The 19986-nt window shown below is 44.8% G+C and overlaps 1 protein-coding gene across 1 annotated transcript in view; it reads left to right on the forward strand.

Moving 5' to 3' along the window:
• ankrd29 (ankyrin repeat domain 29) overlaps window positions 1–19520 on the forward strand; it is a 122927-nt gene extending 103407 nt beyond the window's left edge. The window contains exons 7-9 of the mRNA XM_078539746.1: window positions 6673–6768; window positions 9959–10057; window positions 18835–19520. Coding sequence (XP_078395872.1) covers window positions 6673–6768; window positions 9959–10057; window positions 18835–18918 — 279 coding nt within the window. The 3' untranslated portion in view covers window positions 18919–19520. The remainder of the gene's footprint in view (window positions 1–6672; window positions 6769–9958; window positions 10058–18834) is intronic.
• Window positions 19521–19986: the final 466 nt, after the last annotated feature.

Consider the following 19986-nt stretch of genomic DNA (forward strand, 5'->3'; position numbering starts at 1 on the left):
CTGGCAGATTTTACACTTAGGTGTCAAGTATCAAGGCGGCAGCCCTGGCTTGTCCTGGTGATGCATCTGTGTTGTGCTAGCTGAAGGTTCGTTGGATTAAAGCATCCTGGATGTCCCTGCCTCCCTGGAGTAGTCCCGGGTAAGCGTCTACCCTCTCAGCATTTCCCTGTGCCTGCTCATCCTTGGAATCACTGCTGGATTCATTGTGTGTAGCCACAGCCACTGCGCCGACGTCTTCATTGTCCACTGCATTCCCCCTTCCAGCGCAAGATTGTGGAGAGCGCAGCATGCAACCACTATCACTGAGACACGATCTGGGGGCTACTGTAGTGTGCCCCCTGAGCAGTTCAGGCACCGGAAGTGCATCTTGAGAAGACCGATGGCTTTCTCCACCACAGCCCTTGTGGAGGCGTGGCTCCTATTGTAACGCTCCTCAGCTTCTGTTCTTGGATGGCGGAGAGGCGTCATGAGCCACCTTCTGAGGGTACAACCCTTCTCACCCAGCAGCCATCCATCAAGCTGGACCAGAGCACTGAAGAGTCCCAGCACCTGGGAGTGTCTGAGGACGTAGGCATCGTGGGAGCTGCCTGGGTACCTTGCACAGACTTGTAAAATCAGCACCCTGTGATCACACACTATCTGCACATTCATGGAGTGAAAGCCCTTCCTGTTGACAAAGGCACTGGGCTCACCTGCTGGCGCCTTGATGGCCACATGTGTACAGTCTATAGCACCCTGGACACGGGGGAAGCCAGCAATCACCACGAAGCCTCTGGCTCACTGTGTCTGGCTTGCCTGATCCCAACGGAAGTGGATGAAGGTCAATGCATGCCTGAACAGTGCGTCTGTAACCTGCTTGACACAAGTGTGGACAGCTGATTGGGAGACACCACAAAGATCACCCACCGACCCTGGAGGAGCCAGAGGCATAGAAGTTGACGGCAGCTGTGATCTTCAGAGCCACTGGCATGGGGTGTCCACCCACACAGTTAACAGAGATCTCAGGCCCAACCATCTGACAGATATAGTTGACTGTCTCCCTTGAGAGACAGAGCCTCCTTCGGCACTGCACCTCAGACAAATTGAGGTAGCTGCTTCGCCGCCTGTACACCCTGGTAGCAGGATAGTGGCATCTTCTGTGGCCCCCACCACCTTGGACAACCTCTTGGCCCTGTGCCCCTTGTGCCTGCGCCTGTCCTCCCAAAGGTGGCTCCCCTGGAGGCTGATTATCCACTCCAGGCCACCTCCCCCTTCTAGCCCTTCTTTCTTCCTCAGAGGAGCTGTCTCTAGTGGACAGATTAGCTCCCATACCTAGCCTAAGGGAAGGCTTCCTGAAACCTGCAGGCCCAGAAATGATTCCTCACTGTAGAGTGCTGACCTGAAGGTTAAGAGTCCTGAAAAAGCAGCTGGGATGCATTTTGAAGATCTGCAGATCATACAGGCAAGTTTGAAAAACTCAACAATAAATATTTCACAGAGCAGATCCATGACCCCCACTGAGCCCTCTTATCCCGCCCATGGATGAGGTTAATACAAATATCTCCTACCCGCCTGCCCGTTGCGCCTGTGCGCCGACCCGAAGATCACATGGGTGCCGAAAAACCGGCATCAATTGAACACCAAAGGGCCTTAAATGGCCCGTTAATTAATGGCAGGCGCGTGTTGGACTTCATCGTTCGCCCGCCCAGTGAAATATTGCGATGGCACACGGTGACGTCGGGATGCTTGCCTGACCTCACCGTGCGTCATTTTATGCGCGGGCGTGTGGGACCCGCCCCCCCACATGTCAAACAAAAAATTCTGCCCTCTATTTTCATTTAAAATCTTGACCAACCTTACTGAATACTTTGAGGAGATAACAGAGAGTAGACAATGATAACGCAGTATATGTAACTTATCTGGATTTCCAAAAGGCCTTCAATAAGTGCCATGTTGTAGACAAAATAATAAGGTCAGAGAATGTGGTGTCCGGGAATAAGAGACAGACCAGATGGTAAGCTCGCTTCAAGACAGAAAACATAAAGGGTAGTTATTCAGAGTGGTAGTAGATGAGAAGTGAAGTTCCACAAGATCAATGCTGAGTCCACCACTGTTCAAAATTTGCATTAATGATTTGGACTTTGGAAACAAAAACACAATTCCTAAATTTGCAGATGTCACCAAACTGGGGGGGTGTGAGTCAAAAGTGATGAGGTCTTCAACAAATTGCAGGAGGGCATTAATAAATTTGGAAATAATTTGAAAATGAATTTCAACACAGTTAAATGTGAGGTAGTACATTTTTGGTAGGAAGAATAGGGAGGTCATTTAAAATTTGGAAGGTTAAACTCCAGGTAGGGCAGACGAACAAAGAAATCTTGGAGTACAAACAAACTAATCGCTAAAATTGTGAAACAATTTAGCAAGGACATAAAAAAAAACCCAAGCACTAGGCTTGGGCTGATAAATGACAAATAAGATATGTGCCACACAAGTGCCCGGCATTGACCATCCCCAACAAGAGAGTATCTAACCATCTCCCCATGACATTCGATGACATTACTATCACTGAATCCCTCTCCATCAACATCCTGGGGGTTACCATTGACCAGGAACTGAACTGGACCAGCCATATAAATACTGTGGCTACAAGAGCAGGTCAGAGGCTGGGAGTTCTGAGGCAAGTAACTCATCTCCTGATTTTCCAAAGCTTGTCCACCATCTACAAGGCACAAGTCAGGAGTGTGATGGAATACTCTCCACTTGCCTGGATGAGTGCAGCTCCAACAACACTCAAGAAACTTGACACCATCCAGGACAAAGCAGCCCACTTGATCGGCACCCCATCCACATACATAAACAATCACCCCCTCCTCCACTGATGCACATTGGCAACAGTGTGTACTATCTACAAAATGCACTGCAGCAACTCACAAAGGTTTGTCCGACAACACATTCGAAACTCATGACCACCTGGAACAATAAAGGCATCAGACGCATGGGAACATCACCACTTGCAATTTCCTCTCCAAGCCACACACCATCCTGACTCGGAAATATATCACTGTTTCTTCACTGTTGAGGTGGAATTCCCTTCCTAATACACTGAGTGCACATATAGGTGGACTGCAGCAGCTCAAGAAGGCAGCTTGGCACCACCTTCTCAAGGGAAATTAGGTATGAGCAGCAAATGCTGGCCTTGCCAGTAATGCTTAGTCTCCCATGAAAGATTAAAAGAAACTAGGCTTTACGTCTAGATGGATACAATTGAAAAGCAGGAAGGTCATGCTAAACCTGTATCGAACCTTGGTTAGACCGCACTTACAGTATTGTGTGCAGTCCTGGCAACCATATTATAAAAAGGACATAGAGGCACTGGAAAGGGTGCAAAGACGACTTATAAAGATTATACCAGAAATGTGTAAGTTTACATATCAGGGAAGGATTGACAAGCTGGGACTCTTTTCTCTTGAAAAAAAGAAAACTGAGGGAGTGACCTAATAGAGGTCTTTGAAATTATGAAAGATTTTGGTAAAGTGGATACAGAAATAATGTTTCCTCTTGTAGGGAGGAGCACAATTAAATTAAAGAATGCTTTGAGTAGAACTGGATTGCCTCATTATGCATGTGTTACAGGGTTAATTTAAACATCACTAATTTCTCCTCTCATCACCTGTCCATAAATGGAAAGGTGTTTTGATTTGTTTCCCTCTTTATAAACAGTGGCCAATGTCCCTAACCCCTCATTTTTTGTGTGATCCAATTTTCTAGTACTAGCCCCGTGGCAAACTCGAGATAGGATGAACTCAAAGGGTTAGTTTATTTGCATACACTCAAAACACGGGAGGAGGGTCGCAATGTTGCCTCCACATTTGGACAGTAAAGAGAGGGAAGGATTTACAGTAGAGAAAATAAATATTGGTTCACATGGGTCCCAGTGTCCAGAATCAAAATCCAATGAGATATTTCTTCATGGAGGTTAGTGGACTGAAAACCAATGTCATATCATTCACTTTTATGGTGGTGTTGACTTCACATCATGAGATAGGCATGCAGAGGTGAATCAGTCTTGTAGACACTGGTAAAGAACTTCCAACAGAAACAGGGTAGATGGGGACAGATATTGAATCTAGCCCAGAGCTTCTTTTCTGGCAGTTAGATGGTAAACAGCAGACTGAGCTTTTCAGTTCATCAAATCAATATTAATTGTTTTGCAAGCCATAGGTCCATGTCACATAACTCCCACCTCTCCACCATCTTTGACAAAGGATGTGGATTCTAAAAGTTCTTAGCTATTAGGAATTGAAAGGAAGATTGTGGGCCTTTGTCTAAGCAGACGATCCATCTCCTTCAGGCCAGCCTGGGTTATTAAATGCAGATGGCCCCTGTATAGCTCCTTTTGAACTTGGACCATGCAGTCCCCAGGTGATCATAGTAGCTGCTCATAGATAACAAGCAGTGAGATTTCTGAAACTGTGAAGTGGCTTATTTTGTTCTGGGTCATAGACAGACACAGTTTCAACCATTTTAAGGATCTTTGTTTACTATTTTTAAATTTTAGAAATAGTCATAAGCCATATAAAAATATACATTGTGAGATCTTAGTCCCTCACACATGCTTCACTGAGAGCCCAGACTCATAAAAAGATTATCTCAGGAGGTTCTGTTTTGACAACTGGAGAGAACTGTTGATTTTGCTTGATTGACATCTTTAAATGGTTAGAATAAGTTATTCTTTCTGTGATTTCTTTTTTTATTTGCACAAGATTAAGAGGTGTGAAGTGTTTGAAGCCTCTGTTATTGATACTTCATTGATCTGTATTTCACACTTTTATAGGATTGTAGGAACAAAGGTTTCTGTTTCAAAAGAAGATTTGTGATTGGGTGTTTTTTTTCTGAGCAGTTCCACAAAAGCCATTGTTACTGCATGGCTCATTAGTTCTGTGCATAGTGTATACTGGGTGAATGGCTAGGAAGGGCCATGAGGTGGCATAGGGGCTATAGGGGAACATGGCGGTTGGATTGGGGGGCTTGAGTGGGTCTCAAGTTGGCATGGGGAGTGGGTGGAAGTGTGGGGTGTGAGGGGTGAGGGCTAGAGGGCCCAACAACCTTTAGTACAACTGCGAGGAAGTCCCAGAGAACTGAGGCGGGCCTTCTGACCAGCTCGCCTTGGTACTTGGCCGCACCCCCATGGCTGCCTATGCTCTGCTTCTGGGGTTAGTGGGCCCGACTCCATCCTGCACCTGCTCTACAAACTCCTGCTTCCCCCCACACCCCCGCACCAAGTGAAACTTCTGACTCAAGCTACCCAGCTCAATAACACAAATCTTGGCCTACGTCTGATGTTAAAAGGCCATTAAACTAGCAACAAACCTTAAGATCTACTGAAGGATGATAGTAACTACATTCTTACCATACCTATGTGATCGTTGGACCCTTACAGCTGCCACATCTGAAAACTCACTTCCATCCTGGTTGCTTAAGAAAGATTGTGAAAAGTTGATGGTGGCACAGTAATCCAATCCTGAGTTCTTCAGCAGAGGAAATAAATATGGCAGGCACATGAATGCAATGATCCAGCTAAGGTGGGCTGGTTAAAGGATCTGATAGTGTAGATGGAGATACACTATTTCCTCTGGTGGAGGGAGTCCACAAGATGACACAAACTTAAAATTAGGGGTGATGTCAGGAACTACTTCTTCATATAAAGGATAGTGGAAATCTGGAATTCTATCCCTCAAAAAGCTGTTGAGAACTGGGAGTCAATTAAACATTTTAAAATTGAGATTGATAGATTTTGTTAGGCAAGGATATGATGTGCCAAGGGGTAGATGAATTTAAGATACAGTTCAGCCATGATCTAATTCAGGCTGAGGGGCTGAATGGCCGATTCCTGGCTCTGTGTCTCTTGATCCGTATGCTTGATGCAAGATGACGCAAGAAGGTATTCCATGAAGAGCTGAAGCTTAGTAAACTCTCATGTGGTGATCAGTTCAAAGATATAAGGATTATCTAATGACTATTCCTAAATAAATGTAGCATTTCAAATGACATCGGAGCATGATGCGCGTCACGCGCAAATGTGGCAAAAGATGGTTTACAATGACAAATCAAAGTTTGAAACAAGCCATATCAAGCTCACCAAAGAGAGCCCAAAGGAAGTCAAAGAAAAATCAGCCTTAAGTTCAATTTGACACCAAATGTCCTGTGTATAGGAGACCATTCCTAACAAAGAACTGATCTTTATGGTCATATGAGGACATGCAGCCTGTATTAATTTGGGAATCATAGACTGCCATCATCAGTAACAATAGGGAATGCATTATCATCATATTACATCCATATTGAAGATAACTGTTAATTATATTTGACTATGCAGTCATATAAAACAGCCAAATCTGTGAGATTGAAAAATATTTATCACATGATAGCCATACAAACATACGATCCCTCGAGCCTGCTCTGCCATTCAATAAGATCATGGCTGATCTGACTGCAACCTCAACTCCACATTCCACCTACCCTATAAATATGATGAATTAAAAACAAACTTTTATCTCCTGCATATATAAAAGATTTACAACTTGGATGGTTATGCAATGCATAAAATGAACATTTTTGATTATAAAAATCTTTCTAACGTTAACAAACCAGAAATCCCATGTTAATCCACAATTATTATTCTTTCCAAAGGATGGCTCAACACCTTTATTCAAAGCTGCATACAAAGGCTTTACAGAAATTGTTCGAGAGTTACTGACATGTTCTCCTTCACTGGGAATTCTTAAGGTAAAAAGTAAATTAGTTTAATGTCAATGTTGATGTGAGAAACAATCCCAACTCATAAATATAAGATAAAAAATGAGCAAGCAGAAGTGGGATGGAAGTTATGGTAAACCTTTGTAAACACTGGCTCGGCCTTGTGTGGTAGAAAAATGAGACCACTCAAGTCTGTGAGTTTCCAGTAAGCAAAGGTTTTATTCAAGTAAATGCTGGAGAGATCATTATGATTGCTTTTCCAAGGATTCTGCTTGATACAAACTCTGTATCACAATTTTATAGCCCTTAGTTCTCACATAGCAAAACACTGTTTATTACAACCCCCATCACTGGTTTTGCCTCAACACATACATCACCTAATCAAGAGTGGGGTGGGGGAGCTACTTTGTTCTGCAGATGTTCCCTGTTATCTCAGCAGTTTCAGCATTTGGCCTCAGCAGCAATGTGTTTGTGTTTGGGACTTAATGACTCCCTGTTTGTTTTCTTATCTCTTTAACAACTTGTTTACACATGCTGTGAAGGTCATTTGGTTTTATTGTTTGTGATTTTGTTAGTTTTCACAGTACTGACTATATTCCCCATCATTCCTCGAAAGAGCTCTCATAACTGCACTTGGCTACTTTTAAAGCTGTTAATGTTCATCTTAATATCAGTTTTAATATTGAATTATTTCAATTACCCTGCTTCAACTAGAGTATTGTGCCCAGTTCTTGGCAGTTCCAGTTAAGGAAGGATGTGAAAGTGTTAGGGAGGGTGCAGAAAATATTCACGAGAAATGTTTGAGGAATGAGGAACTTAAGTCATATGGATAGATTGGGGAAGTTGGGACTATTCTCCTTGGAGAAGAGAGGGTTGAGAGGAGATTTAGAACCATAGAAAAGTTACAGCACAGAAGGAGGCCATTTGGCCCATCTTGTCCATGCCAGCCCAAGGACACCCAGGTGCCCTTTCTAATTCCACCTTCCTGTACCCAGCCCATAGCCCTGCAGCTTACAGCACTTAAGGTGCAGATCCAGGTACTTTTTAAAAGTTCTATTAAATTTGATAGAGGTATTCAAAATCATGAGGGGTCTGTACAAAATAGATAGGGAAAAACTGTTCCCATTGGTTAAAGGATCAAATCAAATGTTCTTAAAAACCAAAGGGCACAGGTTTAAGGTAATTGGGAAAAGAAACAATAACATGAGGAAAAAGTTTTTCATGCGCCAGGACCTGATATGCACTGCATGAAAGTGGAGTGAGGGAGGTTCAACTGAGGCATTCAAGAGGGAATTGGATTATTATCTAAAAGAAAGAATGTGCAGGGCTAAGGGGACAAGGCAGGGAAGTGACACTAGAGAAATCGATCCTTCAGAGAGCCATCACAGACACAATGGTCCAAATGGCCTCCTTCTGTGCTGTAAGCATTCTATGATTCTTTTCCGAGCACTTTACCAGAGCTTCTATTAAGTGCTCTGTATTGAAATCTCTTTTCATTGCCTTTTTTCATTCATTGTTGGGAGATGGCTGCCATTTATTGCCTCTCTCTAGTTGCCCGGAGAAAGTAATAGTGAATCTTCCTCTTGAATCGGTGCAGTTTTGATACATCTGAGTGGCTTACTAGGAGCCCACCTGCCATCTACTTCACTTCAAAGAGCAGTTAAAAGTCAGCCATGAAGTGTGGGTTCAGAGTCACATATAGATCAGGCCAGGTAAGGATAGCAGGTTTCTTTCCCTAAAGTATATTAGTTTAAAAATTCCATATGAATTCTCAAACTGTCATGATGGAATTTGAACTTACATTCTCCGGATTACAGGGCTAGTAACATGATCACAACACTTCCATTCTCAATGTAGCCATTTCTGGTCCAGACATTTCCTCACGTGGGCACGGCAAAACTGCACGAGTGGTCCGGATGGGTGGAATCAAGTTGGTAGATCCAGTATTGTACAGCCATTTGTTTTTGCTGCCTCTTGCTTTGTGCTTTTGGAAACGCCAGGAAATCCAGGCCTAATTTTCATGCAGCGATCAGGGACCTGAAAGGGGTGGGGATTTGAACTAGTTCTTATAGACACACACGGAGTGGGCTTGCCATCCAATGGCAGGTGGGCTCCAACACTGGAGGCCCAATAGGAAGCCCTCCAGCACTCAAATCAATGACCCCGCTGGCCAAGATAGGAGCTGCCAGTCTGAAAATGGAGACAGTGAAAGAAAAAGACAGAATTTTATAACAGCCACAGCTGCCTGGGTTTGATCCTGAAGGAGCAACCCCATCCAAGGGGTGGCTAGCAGCCACAGCTGCAGCCTGGTGGCCATTACAAGTGCAGGGGTGTCCAGGTCCAGACATGGCCCAGGCCAATGTGGGCTGCCCACATTGCTGACCAGAAGTCTCAATCGGCCCAGAATGGGGCCTTACTAGGCTCCTTAACTAAATTAATTTGCAGATAATTGGCTACCTACTGCTGGCATCTTTGAAAAAGGCTCAGGGTTGGGAACAAGGCAGGGAACTAGAACAACGGCCGGTGGCATCAAATTGCAGGCCCACCCACATCCAATCTTGACCGAGACCTCAAATGAAAATTCAGCCAGTAGTTCCAAGGAATATTTCTTTGTGCCTATTCCTCTGATGCTTGGTTCTTTAATGCTATATCTAACACCATCATAACCAGTCATGTAACATAAAAAAGAGAATTAGCGAACAAATCCCAGTTCCATTCCTGAAGGGGTAATTGTAAAACTGTCTATGGTTGGAAAGTTGTGGTCAGCATGTGCCTGACTATCTCATTTAAACTGACAGTGAAATGAGGTTCCATGCTGGCTACATAGGTTTGTAAAAGTACTCCTTAGAGATAAGCATCATATAACCTCATTCGGAGGTTATAAATGTTTAAAAATAAGCAGGTGCACTGAATGATTTGCTCTATCTTCATCATTGTGTTTTATTTTTATCCCATTTCAAATTTATTTCTAATGAGCTTCCTCCTTCTTTGAACTCCTTCCCATGTGCCATACCCTATCCTATTTCCCCAGTCAATAAGACAACCTGGTAACCAGCTACTGCTTTGTAGCATTTGTGGTGATTTTAACCCTACCTGAAGCAGGTGGTCAGTTAACATTTACATAGCTGTGGTGCATTAAATTGTATTATGATTTAATTGGTACAGTGAGGGTAATTGAACACAGGACAGATTATTGACCACTCTTTGTTTGCATGTACAGAATGGAACAACAGCTCTCCATGCTGCAGTTTTAGGAGGCAATGTCAGAACAGTGGGCCTTCTCATTGATTCTGGAGCAGATCCAAGTCTAAGGAATACGGTAATAGGCACTTACCTTTGTCTTCTATTTCCTGATGTTTGTAAAGCCCAGGCCTAGAAATTCAACTTCACAGAACTTGTTTTTCAAGTGCTAACTAGCTTACCAAGGCCGCAAAATGGGGTGGGGCAGGAAGTGCATTCGCATTTCAGCTTGTAAGTGAGCTATCCGCCATATTGGTGAAATATGACTAGAAAATGCTGGTAATATTCAGCAGGTTAGGCAGCACCTGTGGAGAGAGAAAAAGAGTTAGCATTTCAGGTCTGTAACCTTTCATCAGAAATTTCATCATTGGTCAAGGTGGTTGCGCAGGTTTTGGAACACAATAAAAAGGGGGAATCATTTAATCTAATTAGGGTCCTGCACTTCTTACAGGACCTCCTATAGATAGTAGATTGCCCCAGTGCTTCACTTGCTACATGCTAGCCAGCAGGAAGGCCCCCTTGCCAGTGCTATTTAAAGGGATCAGGTTATTCTTACAGATTAATTGCTGGCTTGTCATTTCAAGCTGCTGGTGAACTTCTTGGTGATTTGTTTTAATGTCGGAATTACCCTGGAATGTTCATTTTGTGAAATTAGGGAAAGATTTTGGTGTTGCCCTGTTCTTGGCTGCCTCAGAAATAGTTGGACTGCAGTCATAGGTAACCTCTTAGGGCTACCTTAAGGGCTGGAATTTAAAGGAGGAGCAGCTGTCACAGGGAGGAGGAGGAGGGTGCTGCGTAGGAGGTCATACTCAGTGGGTATTCAGAGAGCACTTTTATATTCATTTTACTCAGGAGCAATATCTTAGACACAGTTGTTCCACCAAGCAGCCTGTCACTGTGCGACATCACTGGTTACAGCCTCAATTCCAGTCTCAAACCACAGAATGAACAACATTGCCCCTGTATCTATCAAGGTCAGCATGGCTCTCAACTTCTACACTGCAGGCTTCTTTCATGCTGCACAGCTGACATCTCCAAATTTCCAGTACACCAATTATCAGGGAGGTCACTGAGGCTGTCTTTGCCAGGAGGAACACTTACATGACAAGTGACGCAGGATGTGAGCACTAGATTTCACCTACATGCACCTGGGTGCAAGGAGCTATAAACTGTAGATACATTGTCTTGTGTACTCCCCGCCACTAGACTGACAAAAGGAATTCCATTTCTTCAATGTACAGCTGATTTGCATGCACTTCTCGGCCAGCTATAGAGACATAAAAATATGGAAATATTTACAGCATAGTAGGAAGCCTTTCAGCTCATTGGGTCTGTGCTGGCTGAAAAAAGAGCTAGCCAGTCTAATCCCACCTTCTAGCTTTTAGTTCATATCCCTGTAGATTACCTCAAGTGCATACACAAATATATTTTTTAAAAGATGAGCGCTTCTGCCTCTGTCAATCTTTCAGGGAATGAGTTCCAGACCCCCACCACCCTCTGAGTGAAAAAGTCCAGGCAACATTCTAGATTTTTTCATTCTATACCAATCCTCTTTGCTGCCTTTATTCCAAACAGGTTGCAAAGTTACAGGCTGGATATTGAGCGACAAGGACTAGCCCTTTCAGACATGGCTCCTGTCATGGACTGGTGCATAGCAGGCCTACAAGATGAGCCATGAGAAAGTTCATTGAGCTGACAATTGCTTGCTCAAATCAATATTCCACTGCCTACTCCAATCTGGGGAAACCTTGCAGTACGCCCTGCAGGAAGAGGAGTTGGGAGAAGAAGAGGAGACATATTAACCAACAGTGTCACTATCTACCAATCTAAGAGGCAAGCTTATTGAGGAGATTAATTTACTTCCTTATTAATGAGCAAACTGCCAATACATTTATATTAAAAGCAAAATACATTTATATTTGCTGGTTACTTTAAAATACCATATATATTCGAGTAATGATCGAGTAATGATTCAATCTCTTGTAAAAGTCGACCCTGGACTTTTGGCCAAAATGCCAAACTCTTTGACTTACTGCCCACTCGCTGCTGAAATCAAATTCACCCTGGTGCAAACCTACTCATTGATAGAATTAGAGAGTAGCAAACCAATGAAGGCGGCTGTTCAGCTCCTCGTGTCAGTGCAAGTCAACACGTGCTGTCAAGGCTACCACCTCACTGGTGCATGCTGCGTTCCCACCAATCCCACCCTCTAACATGGCAACACGGCATCAAGAAGGAACAGCAGATACACAGCCCAGTTCAAACTTAAAGTAATTGAGATTGGACAGCAGACAAATAATTGTGCAGCAGATGGAGAATTCAAGATTTTGAGGAGAACGTTAGAGATTAGAGGAAGCTCTGTACACAGCTTAGGCAGATGCCTAAGAATAAATGTTCAGACAGAGAAAATCTAGCATGTGTCTGAAGTTTGAAAATGAAGTTGCAAATTACACCAGTGAAAATACCCAGAATAGACTCAGTTTATTGCGGATCTATCCGAATCTTTTTCCTGAAACAAGCAAGAAAATTAGACATTGCAGATTTCAAAGCCAGTTCTGGGTGGTATACCAGGTTTATGAAGAGGAACAATTTTGTACTGTGACAGAAGACCAAGATTTCTCTGCATCTCCCAGCAGAATTTAATGACAGGCTTATCACATTTCAGCGGTTTATAATCAAACATCGACAGACGAATGGATATAGATTGGCCTGTATCAGGTACATGAATGAGACTCCCTTGAATTTTGACATTGCAACCAGTCAAACGGTGAGCAAAGTTGGAGAGAAAACAGCGTGAGTGAAGACTAAGAGCAGATTCACAGTTCTGCTATTCTGTATATCAAAAGAGAGGGGACAAAGCTTAAGTCAATCGTGATATTCAAGAGAAAACCCTCTCAAACAGCAATTCCCAAAAGGAGTAGTCATCCACATTCAGGATAAAAAGTGAATTGATGAAGCTGGCTTGAAAATATGGCTGAGAAAAGTTTGGAGTTTCTGGCCAGGAGGATTATGTAAAGGAAAAAAGTCTTCTCATCTGGGACATGTTCAGGTCAGAGCTTGTCGATGATGTTGTTGCTAAAGTTAGATTGCAGTGATTCCTAGTGGTCTAATCAGCCTTGTTCAACCATTGGATGTCTCTCTTAACAAGCCCTTCAAGGATGGCAACATACAGGCTCTGATGTTAGCAACCCTGGGCAGAATCATCTCAGATTTGTGCTAAGTGTGGTAGTAGCTGGCTGCAATGGTGGCTTTTCACGCCATATCGTCCCAAACCCGCCTCATAAATCATGCATTCCCAGCAAATACACCGTTTGATGGCAAGCGAGCTGTCATTCGCCTGCCACGCTGTCACCTTGCTGTTTCCTCACACCGGGTGCCATATTTAAAGTGCAGCCGCACAGTCACCTCTCAGTGCTTCCAACCTAGGACTGCTGCACAGAAGACATGGCCCTGAAAGGCAAAAAGACTGCAGCTGCCCCTGATTTAGTGATGCGTCCCTGGAATGCCTTTTGGACAGCATGGAGGCCTCTACCCCTGCTCTGGCCCTAGGAGGGACTGCAGCATCACCAATCCAGCTTGGGAGGTGGGGGCAATGGTGGTCAGTGCTAATGCCCTGCAAAGCCACCCAGTACCGAAAGAGGATGAGTGATCTCCTCCGTTCCGCCAGGATAAGTCACTCCTCTCATCACTCTCAACTCACACACTAACAAACCCATCACACATCCACAGGGATCACCCACTGCCAGTTCAAGGGACAACATCCTTCACTATCTCACACACACCTTCATTGTCCTCATCCTGTCCATGGCACTACTCATCACCCAAACATGCCAGGCATACTTATCATCTGGCCTGGCAGGCATCCTGCTTACACTCTCTCCATCCGTCTTCATGCAGGACAAGCTGGTACACAACAAAAAGGAGAGGTCGCAGGCTGGTGGAGGAATACCTGAATGTCCTCAAGGGCTTTGAAAATAGAGTCATCCAGCTGGCTGTTGAAGATCTGGACCATTCCACTGTGCTGACAGTGAGGTTGGCGGTGCTCTACCAAGTGAGGATCCAGCAGTGCAACGTCCATCAGACAATCATGCATTGAGTGATGTGTCCTGCTTCACAGGCCACTACCATGCATTAATTATCTCTCCTTGCTTTCACAGGCACATTTGGGAAACAGCTGAGGAGATACGTGATGCAGGTCCTCAACTCAAGACCTGAAGACACTTCAGAAGAGGAATTAAAAACCTGTCACCACACTCACCCACACCCTCCACTGGCCACTTTGGTGGCGCCTAGTTCTAGTGTAGCCTCGGGGTCACAATCTGTTTGATCCACAGCAGGCGGCAGGGACTTCCCAGATTTCTGGCACTTGGATGACTGCTAAAGGCCAGAAACCTGCTGAGATTGAGTCAGATGTCGAGCATCTGGACTTGGTCATACCTCAGTTGCTGGAGCTGCAAAGGCAAGCCCGGGAACATCAGGAAGGGATGTTTGCTGCACTCCTACAAGATGCACTGCAGGAATTCACCAAGGCTCCTTGGACAGCATCTTCCAAACCCACGATCACTACCATCTAGAAGGACAAGGGCAGCAGATACATGGGAACACCATCACCTTCAAGTTCCCCTCCAAGTCACTCACCATCCTGACTTGGAAATATATCGCCTTTCCTTCACTTTCGCTGAGTCAAAATCCTGGAACTCCCTTCCTAACAGCACTGTGGGTCTATCTACACCACATGGACTGCAGTGGTTCAAGAAGGCAGCTCACCATCACCTTCTCAAGGGCAACTAGGGATGGGCAATAAATGCTGGCCTGGCCAGCGAAGCCCACATCCCGTGAAAGAATAGCTTTTAAAAATGCATGATGGAGGAGTCTGTCCACCTTCAGTCAGAATCACAGAATTGTTACGGCACAGAAGGAGGCCATTCGGCCCATTGTGTCTGCACTGGCTCTCAAATGAGCATTGTGACTTAATGCCATTCTCATGCTTTTTCCCTGTATCCTTGGACATTGTTTCTATTCAAATAATCATCTATTGCCCTCTTGAATGCCTCGATTGAACCTGCCTCCACCGCACTTCCAGGCAGTGCATTTCAGACTCAAACCACTCGCTGTGTCAAAAAGTTTTTTCTCACATCATATTTGCTTCTTTTGCAAATCACTTCAAATCTGTGGCCTCTCTTTCTTGATCCCTTGACGAGTGGAAACAGTTTCTCCCTATCCACTCTATCTAGCCCCCTCATGATTTTGAACACCTTGATCAAATCTCCTCTTAGCCTTCTCTTCTCCAAGGAGAACTGTCCCAACCTCTGTAATCTCGCTTTATAACTCAAGTTTCTCACCCCTGGAACCATTCTTATAAACTTCTTCTGCACTCTCTCCAACGCGATCACATCCTTCCTATAGTGTGGTACCCAGAACTGTACACAATACTCCAGTCTGAGGTGATAGCGCCGGCATGCCAATGCACCAAGGTCAACACTGGTATGATGGCCGCTGCCATGGAGACCTTGGTCCAGGACATCGGTCCTGCACTGCAGTGCGGGCTGAACTTCATCGCTGATGAGGGGTGCGGGGCAGCTCAATCTCACTCCAGCTTCCCCTTCTCCTCAAGGAGTCAGACAGGGGCTGTTGGGCACCCATAGGGAGGAGAATCAGCAGGTGCACACCCAGGGGCCAGGCACCAGAACCTCATTTTCAACATCCCGATGGTTCATTCCACCAAGGTGTGAGCTGCAAAATGAGCCTTGTTATACCTTCTCTCTGTTGCACTCTGAGGCCACTGCATGGGTGTCATCAGCCACATCTTCTACAGGTAGCCCTTGTCCCTGAGGAGCCAACCCTGCAGCTTCTGTGGACCCTGGAAGACGTCAAAGATCTGAGCCATGCTAAGGATATAGGAGTTGTAGATGCTCTGGGAACCATGCGCAGACCTGCAGGATGCCTTTGTGGTGGTCGCACACCAGCTAAACATTCAACAAGTGGAAGTCCTTGTCGTTGACATAGTTGACCGCTTTTTGCCATAGAGATCTGAGCGCCACGTGAGTGCAGCCGATGGCGCCCTGCACCTGTGGGAAACCTGAGATCTGGACAAATCCCAGCACTCTTGCATCCTGGTTCTCCTGGTATCAGGCAAAATGCACAAAGTTGTGTGTCTTTGTCAAGATGGCTTCTATGACCTCATGGTTGCATTTGTGAGTGGAGGCTTGCGAGATCCCACAGAGGTCTCCTGTGGAGTCCTGAAAGGAGCCGCTGGTGTCAAAATTGAGAGTCGCGGTCACTTTCATGGCCACTGGCAGTGCCCGCCATGTCCCGATGGCGCCAAATGCAGCAGCAGGTGAAAGATGTGACTGCACAGTTCCCTAGAGATGCACAGTCTTCGATGACACTGGTTCTCAGTCATCTGCAGGAATGAAAAGCGGCACCTACAGACCCTGGGTCTGCCTAGGCGCAGACCAGCGATGGCTTGCTGTGGCTCTTCAGTGGCATGAGCGGGAAACCCAGCTGCCCCTTCTTCCTGTGAGTGCCGCTTCTCCCTTATCCCAGCCGGGCACCTCCGTCACTCTCTTCTCCTTCGTCTCCACCCTCTGTAAGCCATGAAGCATACAGCTAGGCCACCAGGCTTCATGTTGCTGATGTACTCCTCCTGCAGGACGAAAGAGAGCGACGCGTGAGTTAGCATGGGTGTTCTAAGAACCTCTTTTGGTTAAGCCTGAATGCATCCCTGAGAGTGCTGGCAGCCACTTAGAAGGGCAGAGTTCTGTGCACTGCATGGCTGCCCGAAACCCCACCCACCTCCGCCCCACTCCACCTGACCGACTGCCGGCAGCTTCACCCGCTGGACTGCATGCTGTACTCTCAACTCAGGCAATCTCCTAACCCGCACAGAAGGCTGCGCTGTTAGCTTGAATCATGGGGAGACTGGTCTAACCTGAATGATGACATTGTAAGGGGTTGTGATCGCCTCCACCAGTGACTGCTCCATGGCCAGCTTTCACAAGGAGATTGTACAACACGCCCAGTCATCCAATTGCTCTGCAGTCCACTAAAACGCTCATTAATTTTCAGTCTGTGCTCAAGGGGTGAAGAGCACTAGAGTATTTGGTGGCACTTTCAGGCCTCTGCGTTGCTTGAGTGGGCAGATAAGCTGGAGGCCCAACCCCAAGCATGTCAACATGGCTGCGCCTGAACTGTCTCAACTGCGGAGGAATGGTCACTTTATACAAGTGTGGCCGCTTCCGTCCACACTGTTTCCCCCCACCCCCCACATGTGCTTGTGCACTATCATCAACTGCAGGACAGCTCTTGCCCCTCCACAACTTGCCTCAACCACAGGACAACCCCTGTCATACACCCCAACTCGTCTCAACTGCAGGGCAGCCCTTGCCCTGGCACCGCACTGTCAACCAACTGGGAAAAAGCAACCTGCCTGTGCCCTCGCCTGAATGCGCGCGCCTCAACCTTGAGGTCCAACAGGCAACCCTCACAAACGCTGGAAAGCACCATTGGACGCCAGCGTGCTGAGATGATCCAGCATGGGGGGATGATTCTGGCGAGCTGGGCTTATAATGAAATGCAGATCTATTACAATGAAGCTCCCAACATCTGGCAGCTGGAAACCCAGCCCATCATTGATGGACAAAGCAGTTGGTTGCAAACGTTTTTCACAACAGCATGAAACTGATTTTTGGCTTTCCCGCTATATTGTCTGCTCATGCCCACCATGACGCCCGATGCCAGCAGGCACGGAAAATTCCGCCTCTGTGTGAATGGGTTGTAGAGGCGTGGGATGAAATCAGTTCAGAGACTGTCATCAGATCATTCAAGAAATGTGGGATATCCAATGCATTTGATGGCACAAAAGATTATTTGTAGAATAATGACTTGAAGATGATATTGATGATCCATATGATAATGCCATTCCAGTATCATATTAGGATGGGTTACTTGGTTCTGAAGTCAAGGAGGGGTTGATTTTTATGGACTTTAATACACATTCAGTGCATGCTGTACTCTTTCCTGCACTGTGAAGGAAACTGAATGAAATTGTATAAATTTGTATATGGCTTTTGTTTTTGAATTTTATAAATCTGAATTTACCGTACACAAATTAATGTCGGTCTCCATGCAGGTTATTATTTATTTATAAATAAAAATAAAAATAAAAATTCAAAAATAAAAATACTTTGTAGCTCTTTTTGCGCTGCTTTTGGGGGCAGGATTGGCAGGAAGAGTTTCTGACCTAGCAATTCTGTGATCGTGAAACAATGGGAGGGAGTGGATTTCAACCTCTTGAAAATATTACTCATGTAAAAGTCGACCCCTACTTTTTTGGCTAAATATTTAGTTTTAGAAATTCGACTTTTACACAAGTATATACAGTAGGTATAAATAGTTCAATAGAAATACTTCACATTGTGAAATAAGCACTTGGTTAATGGTTTTCAAAGGGGAATTGGATATATACTTGAAGGGGGCCAAATTTGCAGGGCTGTAGGAAGTAGGACTAAAAGAGCCAGCACAGGCACAGCACAGTGAGTCAAATGGCCTTCTCTGTGCTACATGATTCTACATGCCATGTGGTAAACAACTGCTTGAAGTATTATCTGCTTTCCAGGTGGATGAAGGGAAAAAGGCTAAAGGGCTGAAGGGAATTAGTAACAGTAAATGTTACTGGAACTATCTGGTCATGTTGAGGGTAAACACCAACATGAACTGGGTTCTTTCCATATTGTGACTACTACATATTGCCAGTGCCGGCTTCTACATGTAACCTTCCATGACATCTGGCTCCATCATGGGAAATGTGCTGCACTAAAATATCATGGAAGCCTTAATTTGCACTTTGTATTTCAGGAAGAAGAGTTACCAGCAGACCTAACAAGGAATGATCGTCTGATCCAACAGCTTCAGTCAAAACAAAGAAGTGCAAAAAGCTGAAGATGTGGAACACACTAGGCACAAGGCCCATTCTGACAAACACAGAGTCCAGTGAGAACTGTAATGGCACCTGCTTCTGACCAGGGACACAATTCAGTTGAGTGGTCGTAAGGATGTTACATAAAAGTTATTGAGCCATATAAAGGGTTGTTGTGCATCCCTTTTTTATTTTATCTAATTAAAGGTAGAAATTAAGTATAATTTTAACTTGTTACTGGCGCCTAATTGTTCTTGGCATTTGATTCATTAAGAACTGATGGGTAGAGTTTCCTACTTGCTGTTGGTGATGAAATTATAAACATGAGAATAAAGAATGCATTTACATTTTTGCTAGAAATAGCAAACAAAGAAAATATTCCTTCAATGTCTGTTGCTAATGGGTTAAATTTTCTGTCATAAAACTAATGTTTTATCAACAGTCATTCAATAGTTAATAAATGACAGTGTTGAAATATTAATTTGTCATTTCACTAGAAAACATGCAATGCAACTTTCTAAGCACCATCCCACACAAATACATGTGCAAGGTGGGTCAATTGTACTGAACCAAATAATTTTTAAGTTAATATTGTTTTATTAAACCATAACTAAACTGAAATGTTGCCAGTATTTATTTGACTGTTTTATTAGAAAATCCTCAAATAGCATTGGGGAAAAATATATTTTTGACAAAGTACTTTGGTAGTATTAGGGTATCAGGGTTATTTGAGACCTCAGGAGGTCATCCCTGCCCTTTTGCAAGTTGCCCCTGACCCAGGTGAGGGTCGCATGCTCAGGGTTACATGTCATGGCCAATGACGGAAACAGCGAATTTTTAGTGGTAAGGGCAGAAGAGCCAGAATCTTGAGGGACAACGGCTGCTTACAGGCAGAGATCCATCGGGAAGAGTTGTGTTTCCTTTTGGCACACATGCAGAAGGCAATGGGAGAACATCTCATATTCTTTTCCCGAGTCATATTACTTATTGTTCATTCAAATAGAAATTTGAGGCTCCTAGGACCAGCTGAAGAGGAAAGTGCAAGAACACAAGAATTCAGAGCAGGAGTAGGCTATTCAGCCCCTCAAGCC

Source organism: Cetorhinus maximus, chromosome 4 (genome assembly GCF_964194155.1).
Source record: "Cetorhinus maximus chromosome 4, sCetMax3.hap1.1, whole genome shotgun sequence".
In the NCBI taxonomy this organism is placed as follows: domain Eukaryota; kingdom Metazoa; phylum Chordata; class Chondrichthyes; order Lamniformes; family Cetorhinidae; genus Cetorhinus; species Cetorhinus maximus.